This window comes from Zosterops lateralis, assembly GCF_965231275.1.
Source record: "Zosterops lateralis genome assembly, chromosome: 13".
In the NCBI taxonomy this organism is placed as follows: domain Eukaryota; kingdom Metazoa; phylum Chordata; class Aves; order Passeriformes; family Zosteropidae; genus Zosterops; species Zosterops lateralis.
Window position 1 is genome coordinate 6,360,616 of NC_139773.1, and position 14,807 is coordinate 6,375,422.

General features: G+C 40.7%; 2 protein-coding genes across 3 annotated transcripts in view; both read right to left on the bottom strand.

The window, feature by feature from the left end:
* Positions 1–598: 598 nt before the first annotated feature.
* Positions 599–6,334, bottom strand: CCNB2 (cyclin B2). The gene is made up of 9 exons (XM_083871113.1): positions 6,165–6,334; positions 5,135–5,263; positions 4,930–5,055; positions 4,358–4,528; positions 4,114–4,272; positions 3,583–3,819; positions 2,653–2,793; positions 1,990–2,100; positions 599–1,674 (listed from the first exon to the last, which is right to left on the bottom strand). Exons 1-9 carry the CDS (start codon positions 6,192–6,194, stop codon positions 1,573–1,575), a joined length of 1,206 nt encoding a protein of 401 aa, XP_083727239.1. The 5' UTR covers positions 6,195–6,334; the 3' UTR covers positions 599–1,572.
* Positions 6,335–6,932: 598 nt separating this feature from the next.
* RNF111 (ring finger protein 111) overlaps positions 6,933–14,807 on the bottom strand; it is a 43,914-nt gene continuing 36,039 nt past the window's right edge. Inside the window, exons 11-14 of one of the 2 annotated variants that reach the window (XM_083871346.1) lie at positions 12,334–12,426; positions 11,312–11,407; positions 10,326–10,429; positions 6,933–9,790 (exon numbers count right to left, since the gene is read on the bottom strand). In XM_083871346.1, the coding sequence (XP_083727472.1) occupies positions 9,673–9,790; positions 10,326–10,429; positions 11,312–11,407; positions 12,334–12,426 (411 nt within the window). In that variant the 3' untranslated portion in view covers positions 6,933–9,672. Of the gene's footprint in view, positions 9,791–10,325; positions 10,454–11,311; positions 11,408–12,333; positions 12,427–14,807 lie in introns of both variants that reach the window. The other variant, XM_083871345.1, reaches the window with a different exon arrangement.

Sequence of the window (14,807 nt, forward strand, 5' to 3'; positions counted from 1 at the left end):
TCTCACATATATAAACAGATCCCTTTACAACACTGGCTTCAGGATTTTACTCCACTGACTTCTAAAGAAAAAATCCCTTTTGTTTTTCCTATGTCCAGCTGAAGTGCTCTGCATTTAATTCTCATGCTAAGAGCAGCTAAAAAGCCTTGCATATGTTGGTATTAAAAAGTTGCATGATCTTTAAGATACAGCTAAAAATCTTGAATCCCTCCTGCCTAAACCACTGCCAAAGTCTATCTTAGGTACACAAATTCCATCTTCTATAGAAGCTGTTTCTGGGAGTCAGAAATGAGGACCTCAGTCCACGGGAGGAACAATATCCACACAAGGAATGAAGCACATTTTTCAGAATATTCACCATTTGCAGCAAATGCTAGGCTTACTTATCCCAGGGGAAAGAGAAATCTGCTTGAGGAGATAAACCCCAGTAACTTCACCATCCTTCCCCCAGGGGAGCACTGAGGTCTAGGTCAGTTCTACATCAGAGCCAGCACACTCATCAAGAGGAGATGCTGAGCAATCATAGAAAAAGCTGAGTGTGGAAGGCAGAGTACTGAGTTCAGTATAACCTAGAGACTATCAAAAGGTCTCATTTAACATTACTTATACAAGATTAATTTAACAAATAGACATCCATGAGGTATTGAGGCAGAAGAGTTGCATTACTTACATGCTTGTATTCCCTGAGCATACAGCTACTGACACTTAGATTGGAAACAAAGACAAAAGCAAGCAAAAGTGTCAAGTGACAAGAAGAACTGCCTTGTGCTGGGTTTGACTCTATAATCCCAGGTACAGAGGTTTATTAGAGAAGTGGGAGGGTGGGAAGATGTGGGCAAGTGAACAGGTAATGAAAAACCTAAAAGGCTTCTTTTCAGGAAGTGGAGAAGGTTCCAAGAGCTGAGCTGCTTTCAAAAGGTCTCATGGCTCCCAGTTTCACACCTGTATTCCCTGCACAGCTGTTAGCATTACAGGAGATGTCCAGTTTTTCTACCTTAGCTCCCTTTTCTTAAGCACACAGAGAAACACAAAGATTTACAAGGTTAATACCTGTTAAAAATAGCCTACATCCTTCCCCAAACTTGAAGGTGGCTAACTACAAAAAAAGAAATAAATTTCAATATACTTTCCTTGGAACAAGGCATTGAAGTAAAGTACATATTTAGTGTTCTTTAAGGTACAACAAGAACTATGCACTGTCTTCCTCCTCTTTATGTTACGAGTGAAAATAATAACTATAATGCAATATATAAAGCTTGGAGATTCTCTCTGGAAACAACCACAGAGAATAATCAAGCCCATTTAACTGCAAGTTGTAACCATCACCTACTCAAGTCAAATGTCCCACTTGGACATTAGATTGCAAACATGTAGGTTGTACCTTAAAGAGTCACACTCCCAGTATTTAAAAGAAAGGAGTTTTATTTTTAGATAGAAAGCGGTATTACAAAGCAAATCTAAAACGTCACCTTCTGCGTGAGTGGGAACTGTCTGAGGGAGGCTGGAATGCTATGTACAAAAGCAGGAGACAGACAAAGTGCACGCCCCACCAGGCCGTGCCTGCCCAGGGCTTCACAGGAGTGATGCAGCCAGATCCTTGATGATCTCACTGTTCAGCTGAGGGATGGTGCTGATGGTCAGTAGTTTGCTGCTTGCATACTTGTTCTTGATAGCCTGCAGAGTACAGAACAGAGATACAGAAGTTTCACACATACACTATTTATGCTTAGGCAGATCATTTTGGGTCAGTTTGCCTGCTTGGAAAACAAGCAAAGCAACAAGGCTGGCACTGAACCAGTTCACAAAGTAACAGGAGCATAATTTGTCTAAAAGGTTTTGCTGTTAACATTCATGCAAGAGCCTCTCACATGCTTGTCAGAACAGTGTATGCTTTAAGGTAATATACAGAGTATTTACCTAAGGAGCCACAATATGCAGCAAAGCTGTTTTTTAAAACATTAGACAAAGAATTTAAGTAGTTATACTTACAGTGTATTTTGTTAACTTCTCATTTACTTTGACTACATTCTTGGCCATATGTTTCATGGTCATCACAAGACCATCTTCTGCATAGCCAGTGTAGTACTGCTGCTTTGTACCCTGCAGGGAACAGAAACAAACTTGAGATTTGTGAAGAGGGAATTGCTGCTCCACAGTCACTTCAGGCACCAAACACCCTGAGCTGATTCACGGCTGAGCCTCCAGTGCTGGAAACAGTAGCTGTCAGTTGAAATGACAGATCCAGAGTAACCCGATGTGCAGAAATCTGAACACATCAATGTCAAGGACCATGCTTCTAGACGGAACAGAGGATAAAAAAGCAACTAGCAGCTGAATTGCAACTCACTACTGATGGTCCGTAACTTTATTATCCTACATGTACTGCAAGAATTATGAAAATCTACCTTTCCTTGCAGTGTAGCCTTAAGTAACTCAGTGCCTTCACAAGAAAAATCCTTTTGGTATCCCAACATTCACACAGGAAAGGATTTTTTTACTGGTACATTCCTTTTTCTACCTTCCACTATGCATCAGGCTGTCCAACCACCATCCCAGCACCAGCATTGTTACCAATGTAAACACAATTTTTAAAGTACTTTTTAACTGCTTCAATTCCATTGAGTGAAGAACAAGTTTGATTAAAATAGTCACCCATTTGTTATGTCCCAGAATCTTCTGAGACAGGCAGAGTGCAGCAGCTGCGATCTCTGAAGGCCGGTGGTGAACCATGTCATAGTCTATCAGGGTCAGCTCCATCAGGTATTTTGCTAGAGTGTGTTGCTTAGCATCAGCCTACAAGATTGAGAGCTTGTTAATCCACAGTTTCACTTCACTTTAGCATAATCACTCAGAATTGCTTACTGTGCTCAAGAACAAAACAAAAATAGCAGATACTACAGTTTAGGGAGCATCCTGTCTTACAGACATCCCTCTCAAAATCGAGACCAGCAGCCATCTGGAACTTAGACACAAAGTCAAGTGGGGGATTTTAACAGAAAACTGCAGCATCAGGCACTGCTGTGCCCAACTAGGGACAGCAATGCTCCCTCAGTAATGCAAACTAGGGGAGAGGAGGTGTAAAATGATTTAAAGGAGAACCTTATTTGAGTTACCCAGTGGTTTGCTGAGGTGATTGAAGCCCATCTCAAGAGTGGACAGTCATTTGAATATAACTACTGAGGTGGAGAAAAAAAAGGGTTGGGCCATAGAGAAAGCTTATCTTTTGATTCTTAAATAGCACAATATTTGCAACCAGAAGTTACAAAGAACTACAACACCGCTAGTGTTTAATTAGTAAAAGTACTCTGATCATTAGGATTAAAAAGATTAAAAGCAAGGGGCTCTTAGTTTAACAGTACAATTCCTGCCACTAAGGCTGAACACAGGTCTCAGTAAATAGATGTGAAATAGTACTGGCTGCCACAGTGACATTGTCACGTTACTCCACACGGTGGAGTTTCAGAGCTGAGCATTTCTTCATCCAGCATTTAAGCTGGAGGAGGTAAGATCACATGATCAGAAGCCATCCTGAGAGGCTTTACCAGTACAGGAAAGTGCTACACAATGAGGACAGGTACTCACCTCCCCAGCTTTTGATGCTCTTCTTAAGAAGTGAATTGGAAGAGGTCGCCCCAGGTCAAAGTTTAATTCTTTAAGAATAATCATCTCCATTTCTCTAATTTCACTACTGGTGTAAGCATTGTCGGTAATGTAAACAAAGTCTGCTATATCAGGAGACAAAATCTCTTCATATTTTGAAGCTACAAGCAGCGCTGTTACGCCCACCAGCTGAAGCTTCTTGCGAGGTACTGGATGACTCTGCAACACAGACATTTAAAATGCAGGCCCTGAAGTGTCAAACTCTAGACAGTCAGATTCATATTTATCAGTTTAGAATACCACCATGACAATGTTCATTACTGTAAATGAGGTTTTCACTCTAGTCCAAGGTGTCTGTAAAATGACAGGCTCAAAAAAGGCAGCAGCCTCAGTGTTAAGTTGCTGCACCATAACAGCTTTTATATACAGAACAGATTTTGTAGATCGTTAGGTTTTTAAAAATCCTGAACTCCTTTACAAGCACAGTTAACTGAATAATTAGTGTGCACAAACCTGCAGGAAGCGATCCATGATGGCCACACACATGTAGAGCGTCTCCTGCAGGAGGCGGAACCTCGAGTGCACCTGGACCAGCCAGTCCACCAGGATGGCGCGCATGCGGCCGTTGGTCACCCTGCCGTCCAGGTAGTGCGGCCGCACCGCCTGCTGCAGCTGTGGGGACACGGGGACAGTGGGGACACGGGGTCAGGGCCACACAGCCCCCCTGCCCCGCCAGGACAGCCCTGGGGAACCCTACCTCGAGCTCCCGCAGGTACAGGTAGATGTCCTTCACGTAGTCACTGCACAGCTGGGGGTTCTCCCAGTCCTCCGCGTCAATGTCCTCCACGTTGTTGAGCAGCACATCAGAGAAGGCTTGGCACAAATCCTCCTCTTGCATTGACACATCCATAGGGACAGGAGACAAAACCTAATGAACGGATCGTATCTGTTAACACATCTTACGGATCTACTGTTTAAGTTTCAACATTCCTTTGCTTCCATGTTCCACCAGTCACTAATGCAATTTCTTTCCATGGAAGCTGAAACTAAGCTTGGGCTCCAGTGCAGGAAGTTTTCACTGAGATACCACAAAGAGAATCCCAAGATCTTTTAGTAACTACCAGCTAAAGCAGAAACTTCATCCAACCGCTTATTCTGCCACTTGAACTGTCAGCCTTTAAGTACAACATGCATTAAACCAAAACCTCGGTTAGGAGGCTTTGCTTTTTCAGCAGAGGAATAAGATGCAGCCACAGATAAACTATTGTGAAGGTAGAGCTCAAAGTTGCAAATCAAATTTAAAACTGGAACAGTATCATCACTTCCTACCTTTGGAACATCAGCTTCTTTGTTTACTTGATTTACAGCAGCTGGAGCTTTAGGCAGTACAATTCCATTTGTCACCTTGCTAGGTCCTTTCACAGGCTTTGTGGATGCTTTGGAGCATTCTGTTTTCTGTCATGAAAACAATTATTATTAGTACAGAGCAGTAATCCAAATTCTCTCTGTATAGAGATTTTAAATGTTCTTTTACCTTTGATATGTGTGTTCCTCTTGTTGCAACTTTATTTCCTATTTCTTCTAAAGCAGCCCTTCTGCCAGTCACGTGAGGTTTTGCTTTACTTCTAAGGTCAGACACAGCATTCTCCATCCCTCTAGTGATCTAAAATGAAAAAATGCAAAATTTTGAGTCACAGACCAACAACTTTCCAATACCTGACTCCGTTACAGACTTACCCCCACTGTACCTGTGTGTACCTCTGATGCATTACTCAAACAGCTTTTACTTCCTAGCCAGTCACATCCGTTCAGAGGAACAAGTCTCCTCTCCAGGTTCAGAGCACTGTACTTGTGAACGGTATTGTAAAATTAAGCAAAGCACCCTATCTTACACTTTTTACCTTTTTAAGGTCAGAGTGCTCACCTGCCTATTTAACTCTATTATACTTACACTTTGTAACGCTAGCAGCGCCCCCCAGGGGATTCATAAAGCAAGTTTATCGTTACATATATGCCATATAAATTAAAAAGCTGTACTACACACGCAAAAATTATTTTTCTTTGTTATGCGCAGCAATGAGACAACGATGCTTCAGGATTTTCGTGGAGTTCAGTTTAAACCATCAAACAGACATTCACCACAGAGGAGAAGCTGCCGTAGTCCCTCCCTACACCTCCCCCTGTAGCAGCTTTAGTTTTCGCACTCCCGCATCCCCCCGTTCGCGGGGGAGCCGCGGGCGGCCAAGGCCAGGCCAGGCCGAGGCGGGAGCGGCGCCCGCGCTGCCCGTGCCGGGCCCCCTCCCACCGCTGGCCACAGCTCGGCCCGGCCGCCGCCCCCGCCCCATTCCGGGGGGCCCGGCCAGTGTGAGAGCCGAGAGCCGCCCCCGGCCCGCACCCCCGCCCCATTCCGGGGGGCCCGGCCTGTGTGAGGGCCCAGAGCCGCCCCGACCCGCGGCCCCCCCGCCCGCCCGAGGGGAAACACCGGCGGGGCCCCTCGGCCGCCCCTCTCTCGCCCCCCACCCCGGGGCTGCTCCTCTCCGCCTCCGGGCCGTGGCGGTACTCACAGGGGCACGGCGCGTCACGGGCAGCGCCATGGGCACGGACAGGACGGGGGGGCCGCTGCCGCCGCTTCGCACAAACCGCTCCGCTCCCAGACAAACCGTCGGCCGCTCCCTCACGCTGCCGCGGCTCCCTTTAAACCCTGGCCCGCGCTACTATTGGACAACTTCGTACGATGCACGCGTCCGATTGGTCCATCCGCGCAGGCCCCGCCCCAGCAGGAAACGGCCGTAGCCGCTTCCGGCGGGCGGTGCAGCGCCCCCCGCAGGGCCCGGGGGAGTTTAACCCCGAAGGCGCCGGAACGGCGGGAACGGGCGCTCCCCACGGGGCGGGCAATGAACGGTGCCCACGGGGAGGGGGTTACGGGCGCTCCCGGCTCGGGGGAGGCGGCCGAACCGGCAGGAGGAGGTTCAATAACAAGTCCCGAGATCCAGGAATTTCAACGCTTCCGCCGTTGCCTAAACCGACAGAAAAGTTTACTTAAATTTTTTCTCCCGTCTCTTACAACTCAATTATCCTGCTAAATGGAGTTATCTAACTTAAATTAACTCAGTAATTAAATTATGATCTTTCGCTATGAGAGTTTTTTCTTGGGGAATAACTGCAGTAATTAATACGTGTAAACGAAAACGTTTAGGGATCAAGATTTCAAGAGCAAAACAAGGGAAAGGGAAAAAAATTGCAAAAGAAACACACATTTTGAATGATACCAGTCTAACATTTTATTTATTGCATACAAAAGGATTTCTTTTGACAATGGAATTTTATATGAAAAGTAATTTGATGCATACTGTTGAGAATCTTATCTTCAAAGATGCTGCAGAAAACTTAAGGCAATGCATCTAAGCATATAAAGCACAGTAAGTGGTGGAAATTCTCAAAATGACAAGCCTATTCCTTCTCCTTCCTTAAACTATGGTTAAGTCACAACCTTCTGGAACAGAAGTAAGCTGCAGCTTTTTAGCCCCTGCAATAGCATTAAGATCAGAACACTGTGATTCCTGACAAATACCTAAGTGTTCAGCATCACATTACAATGTTATGCATACATTTAAAAGCAAGACAGTATCAGTAGCTATTATATAACAAATCAATTCAGGGATCACTAAAATACCTCTAAGTACCAGGCACTCAAATTAGACCCATAAAATATTTCCTTAAAAAGAAAAAAAAAATCCCCTAATCCTGTGCTTCTTTTGTCCAGTAAGGAAGCCAAAATAGAATCTATCACATACCCAGGGGCTCAGTTACTTCAGAGTCCCTGGGTTTTTTTGTCCTGTATCTCTCAAGTACCTTCTTGGAAACTCTTAGAAATTAGTATCATCAGTCTTCAAGCATTAGTGGTCAATTAATTTCTTTTCACTGGAAAACACAAAGTCTGTTCAGTCCTTCCAGTTACTTTTTATTCATAGCAAGGAATAAATTAATGTAGCTTCAGCTTGGCAGTCACTTTCAGTTTCCTACAGCCAAAATGTTCAAGAAGCTTTAGCATAAACCCAAGTCAGGTTTTGGAGCAGTCCAATCGTGTTGCCTCTCTCCCATACCCCCCATCACACAAGCACAAAGTGGTTTTAAGTTCAGTTTTAGCAATGCAATTAAGCTTGAAAAGGTCAGTTTATCTCACATGCTGGAATTAAATTTCTGTATAAAGCCTCAGTGCCAGAGGTGTGAAGTTTGTTGCCAGCAATAGACACTGTACTTGCAAATGCTACTATTAACAGGTAAAAAAAAATAAAAGGGAAGCAGCTTTAACCATACAGAAACAGGCATCAAATTAGATAAGGTAATATTTATAAATGGATTTTTTAGTGTAAACATAACAGTTTATCTTCTAGGTTTACTGTAAACCATTTTACACTTACTCTGATCATGAAAGACAAAGACAAGAGAAACTGAAGGTATTTATTATTCAATCCACTCACAAAGCAGGTGGCTTAATGCAAGCTAAATTGACATGTTCATATATGATCCCCAAGGAACATCCTTTCCAAAGTGACAGTAATACTGTCTCGATGTTTTTGCACATTTGCATTTTGCAATGTTGAGCACATTTAAATAAACTAAAATCTATTGGATGTGAAAGAATGTTGATGAGCAACTTGAATCCTGATATGAATTAAAACCTCCTTCAAAGGCAAAATGTTAGTACATTATAACTTAATTCTATATACTATATTATGCAGCAAATCTTAACTATAGAAAATATTTCAATCAGTGATGGACTGTTGGTAATTTATAAAGAGGGAATCTATGATCAAGGCAAAAACTAGGGAACCACATAATTTGTGTCTCAGTTTCTACAGGAATTTACAGGCTTTCAACTTACTAATGAAAAATAAAAACAAGAGACAAGTGGATTTAGCTAACTTTATTAACTTTAAATCTAATAAAAATCCCAAGACAAGCCTGGAATCCTTAGAAATTCTATGAAGTCATGTATATAAACCCAAACAAAAACCCTGCAGCTTTAAGTCCTTATTGAATGGTTTTATATTAAAAAAACACAAACCAACAAAACCCAAACAAATAAACAAAAAACACAGCCAAAAAAACCCCAAAAAAACCAACCCTCAATGTGCGCAGATACTTCAACTTAAGTTAGCAGAAGACCAAACAGATTCTAAGCTCTTTTTCCATGTCCCTAATAATTCTTTCAATCTGCAAGTATCTACAATCCAGCTAACTGAAATCAACATTTAGTGTTCACTAAGAGCTGTTTCACAGCAGCATATATTTAAGTTAGGGATTCAAATTTCTAGACATAGAAGAAAATGATAAATACAATCTGAACAGCAGTCTAAATGTTTAATATTGACATTCAAATATATCTGCATTGTGCTGAAATTTTAAAAACAAACACAAAAATCTGATCAGACAAAAACTCTGGTGATGAGTATGCTATATGTATCAGTCAAACTGAATATAATTAATATTCTGTTCCCAGTATTAAGGATGTTATTTGACTCATAACTGATCTTGTAAATATACAGCAGCCATTTTTTCCTAATTAAGGAATGTCTCAATACATAATATTATCCTTTTCTAGATGATCTTTATACATTTAAACTAAAATATATATGATCGATTAAATTAAGGAACTCAAGGTTAGTAATGAGTGAAATCATACTTTCAAAGCTTGATACTACATAAAACAAACCGAAAAACAGACCACACAATTCTACTTACTAAAGCAGCTAATCTCGCCTGCAAGTTTGGGGTCACAAAGCCCATAATATGTGCAAACAAATGCAATACAAGGGACCATGCAAAAATACAGTAATGAATTTAAAGAAAAAAATGTAAAACAAACAAACAAATTTATAAATACACTGAAACTCAACTGTCTTCTACATAAACTGTAGGTCTAGCATTAGTTGTACCATATAGCAGAGCCAGCACTCTGGGTTCAATGCTTCCAAATCTGCGCAGGTAAGTCATGCCATCTTTGGTTGACTGCAGTACCAGGAGGATGAGAGGGAGCAAGAGGGAGGACAAGAGTTCTGGAAAGCAGTGTCAACTTTCACTAGGCAGCTGAGCCTCAATGTCCACTCTGCAAATGGGGCACTTCTTGTTAGTAATCAACCACTGATCTACACATACTTGATGGAAAAGGTGCATACACGGAAGGCGCCTGTTGTCAGAACACAAAAACATCAGTGTTAATAAAGCATTTCCATATCAACAAACCCATTGGAAAAAACATAGTGTGGGCTTTGCTACTGAGCTGTTTTCCCACAGGTTTCACAGCCTTTCCAGCTGCACATGCATTCTATCTAATTTCAAAAAGAAATGGATATGGGCAATGAAGTCAAGCATCAAACGACTTCTGCTGTATTACACTGATTTAAACCTGCTGGAGTTTAAGCAGCACTACTTCAGGAACACTGACAGTCCTGCTTAATTCAGGACATCATCTTGGGCTCATGTTATAACACAGGCAGCCAAACTGTAGAAGACTCTGATAAAATAACCTACACTCTACCTAACAACAATACAGACTGAGCAATGCGTATTTTCAGCTGCACCTTGTTTTACTTTATTAGTTCAAGGACAGTAGTTACCTGTAACTGTTAACCTAAGCAGTACTGCAAAGTAGTGCACCAGATCCAAGAATGGTGTCAAAGCCAGAACATTAACATTATATTCTGTTATTCAGTGTTATTTACCTGACATCTTCACCTTCCTCCAATATAGACAAACAGATGGTGCACTTTTCCTCTGTGTCTTCCTCTGTTCCTTCCTCCCCATCTTGTTTGCAGTGCAGTTTCCTCTGTGAGAACCAATCAGTTGTTACCTTATTAGTAGAGATGACATTATTGACAAACTGAGTAAAATCTGTTTCTGATACATATTCAACACATATTTCTTTGAAAACATTTTGTAATATTTATTAAAATGTATTTGAGCCAAAATGAATCAAAAACCACCACTTGGGGAACAAAAGCCAGATATTTCAGATTTAATTTTTGTTAATTATAAAAGTCTACTGGACTATCAATTTCATAGTGCTGCAACCAGTCCTTTTACTTATTGTCTATTAAATATCTTAATTTCATCCATGTAGAGGCAAACAAAAAATCCTTTCAACCTAGTGTCTTGTCACTATTTATCAAGTATGAAAGAACAGTGCCATGTGGATGGGACTGTGTATTATCATAGACTGAACTCCAACTGAGAGACAACCTCAGTTGTCAAATCTTTGCAACCCAGTTCAAAACCTCCTGGTGTTCCTGTCTTCCCCATGTGTCCAAAGTAAAGGTTAAATTGATACATACCAAGCAAGTAAAGCACTGTGAACTGTTTACTGCAGACACAGAGCCTTAGTCTGTGAGCTACCACTGAAGTCTGTTGTTTGCTATTTCCAGCAGTTATTTTACTACTCACAAGGCTACTTGTAACTACGGGACAAGTTAATCATATCAAACCACTGCTGTTTATCACATCACAGTAGCTCTTTATCTAACAAACTAATTTTAAATTTTCCTTGTGAAACAAGTGGCATTGTAAGCTTTGTTTACAATCCTTGAAATTTTGAGATACAGAAAACATGCCCTCTCTGAAGCTAACATTTCTGCAGATTTAAGCTAACCTTTAAAATTATTACAAGTTCAAAAAAATATTACAGACAGGCCACAATTTGAGAAATCCTCACCTTTTTGTATTTATGTGGATATGTGCATCTTTCTATAGTTCCCTGTGTTGCTCCACGATTAACATTGCCTAGTCGTTCCTCCAAGTGAATCAGCTCCTAAAAGTCATGAAGGAATAAACAGTATAAAAACTATTATTTCAACTACACTGAGGAAGTATTAGGTTTTTTCTAACCCATTTTCATTTTTAGAATGACAAACTCTTATTTCCTGAGTTAATTAAATATAGGCAAAGCCAAAAAGAGTATGTTGTGTGGGAAAAGTGATGGGCTTCTGCAGAAAAACCCACACAACACTGTCTGATATTTTAAGTTCTAGGCAAATACTATTTTACTACTAAAAAATGAGTTTGTCAGCTAGAAATGGCTATCAGTATGTTCACATATACTTCTGTGTCTACTGAGGAAAAGGCAATTAAAATATGCTTTGTAAATATTTGCCTTCTAACAGTCATTAAGGCTTTGAAGAAAAAAAAAGTTGCTTAAGTTGAAATACAATGACTGATTTATTTTTCTCCAGCAATGAGTTTCTTAGAACCATGAGATATCACTGAAGAGGTTTTCAGTGGTCTAGGTCATTAACTCTCTGCATCTGATACCTTTTATGTTCTCCTGGTTTTTTTTTCCTTCACTCCATTTCAATTCCTGCTCTATACAACAGCACAGCGCTGGGAGTGTGCCAAGTTTCAGCCTCACTTGGAGGATCCTGGCACAATTACTCAAACACCACTGCCTTCTCCCAGAATGTCATGGGACTACTCAGTCCTACTGATGGCTGGTTGGCAGAGCAAGATGTACTGTCAGGTAATTGCCACCTAACCTGCATTGTCCACAGGGCACCTTCTCCTAACAAACTTTTCAATGTGCTTTTGTCCCACTCCACAATGGCGAGGGCATTCTGTAAGTAAAGGGTGTTTTCTTTATGATTCTTTTCTATCTATGTATAGAACTAGCTCTATCATATATCCCCCCATATTCCCTCATGACATGTTTTGACATATATCTACTTTTATTCTATTACAAACCTCAAAATTGCCCCTGAAAGGGCCTCTGAATGATGTTCCATCCAATCCCGATGAAATGTAACGGATGTGAGGGTAGCCCGCCATGTCTGGTACCTATTCAAACAGCAGATGTTAAGTTAAACCTATTCAGAACAGTTTCAGTATTTTACTGTTCACTTTGAAAAATTTAAATTCCTTTTGCTTTCATTGAATCACTTTTTATACTCCTCAGCCTGAGCACACAATTCCAACTGACAGCACAACACAAACACCACTCTGACACATCTAAACATAACCAGAAGCAAAACAGAAGTGAGGCTAGATCCTCTCCTGTGATCTCTCCACATCTGCATTACAATTCCCAAGTCCCAAAATCTCAATCTACATTATATAAACCACAAGTATCTACCTATTTTTGTAAACGGCTAACAGCTGTAACCTAACAGATACATATGAAGTTATGAAAAGGACTCACTATTCTCAAACACAAGCTTTTGATACCACAGAAGAAACAAGACTAAAAAACCCAATCTGGAAAAAGCAGCCAATACTCTTATCTGACTCAAAAGAACTGAACATCTTCAGACACACTTCAAATTTAGAGGCTGATAAAAATTAACACTCAAAAGTCACATCTAAAGTCACAGTTAACTCCACATACACTCTGCATTCAAGCATCCACTAAACCTCCTTGCACAGCAAGAGATATAAGCAGTGAACAAGAGACCAGTGTCCAGTGCTATATCCCACAGGCCCTTCAAGCACCAGCACGCTTCATAAAGCAAAACTGAAGGACAGTTAACATAGCAGGGACCACCTCCACTGCAGGGCTGCTGCATTCCTTTTTTACCCCAGCAAGATGAGTGAAAATGGTATTGACTTCTTGTCAGGAACATCCCAATAGCAAATTTTAATGAACAGGTAAAAAAACCCAAACTGATCAGCAGACTTGGTTTACTTAATCCCACAGCACACTGACAGAAAGACTGCAAGCAGCAATTCACTTGGAAATACTTGAGTACCATTTTCCCTTCTGTGCTATCAGCTGATAATGTCTCTGCTGCCGTATATGACGGCTCAACGCTCATCTCATGAGGCTGTCCACAAATCAGATATCCCAGGTACTATTCATGAAGTCACACATTCACATGTTGCTCTTCTTTCCATCAGACACTTCCAAATTTAACATACATAAAGGTGTAAAACTCAATGAATGCATTGTGGAAAAGCACAGATCTAGACAAAGCTACCCACATGAAATAAGAGACCAACAAGCTGCCTTTCTACAGTTTTCAATTCCAGTCTTTTAACTAAAAGCTGACAGGGATAGACAAGATTCCTGTGCCCTAAATAATTCTTTTCCAGAAAAGAAAGGCAGAATCTGATTATTTTAAAGCAGTTTACGTGGTGCCTGTTAAATGACAATGCAGTGCCAACATCCACCACAAATACAGCCACAATACTGGTCTTAAATGTTAACAAATCAATAATAGAAACCAAAGATGCATATTCATGTGCACATTGAAACACCTCATGTAAGTAATATTTGTGGGTATGATAGGTCTTACTGTTTGACAATATTAACTGTGGCTGTAAGTAAGGAAATTTGGGGGAGCAGATTAAAAATATGCTGATTTGTAAGAAGATTTATGATTCATTCTGCATTTTAGCGTGTAATTGTACTTCAGCTTCCAATTACAGCAAATGCAGTTAAAGAACTAGGTCATTCACTCACACTATGAACATACTTATTATGCCAGGTTTTCACTAGGCATAGATCTATCTGGCATAATTTGGAAAATTTTATTGTGTATTTTAACACTGGAAATCAATGGCCACCACTCAGAGGAAGGGAACTCCTGACAAAACTTAACCCAAGTCTCAGAAGTGGTATTCAATCCCTGCTTCTTATTGATCAGGATTTGAAATCAGTCTTTTGGAAAACAATCCATCTAATAGTGCAGATATTGCACCATTACAAGAGGTACAAAGTCACAGATGTATGGCTGTAATTCCATAATTACAGTTCCAATTGCCTCAGCAGTCAGTTTACCAACTGCAGAGACATGCACCTGGAGAGGTGTTCTATTTGGAACAAATTCTGCTACTGGAGACTAAGAAATCTACTGAATTTAATTTGAACAGTAAAAACCCAAAAATTGTTCAGAGCACCTACCACAACAAAAAAAAATTACTGAACTCAAGAGCACAGAAATCTTATGTGGGATAATATGTTTTCATGCTAATAAATGGGCCATCACATTATCCTGATGGGGATGGCATAACACCTCTGCAAAATTACCTGAACATACATAATGTACAGGCTCTTTTATAAAATACCCTGAGAGCACAGCTCACATTTCTGGTCAGGTAAAATGCTACTCTGAAAAAAACACCTCTAAGGACAAAAAAATAAAACAGTTCTTTTACACATGCAGAATAAGCAGTCTCCTAACACAGCAAAATTTTAAACTAAAGCACATTAGTGACTACAA

Bases quoted from the DNA above. Each gene is read 5' to 3' on its own strand.
- CCNB2 (XM_083871113.1), bottom strand. From the start codon at position 6,194: ATGGCGCTGCCCGTGACGCGCCGTGCCCCT. The intron at 3,820-4,113 runs GTTTGTGCACAC...TCTGTGTTGCAG, and splicing joins TCATGGATCGCTTCCTGCAG to AGTCATCCAGTACCTCGCAA. The intron at 2,101-2,652 runs GTGACTATTTTA...TGTTCCCTGCAG, and splicing joins TTCTGGGACATAACAAATGG to GGTACAAAGCAGCAGTACTA.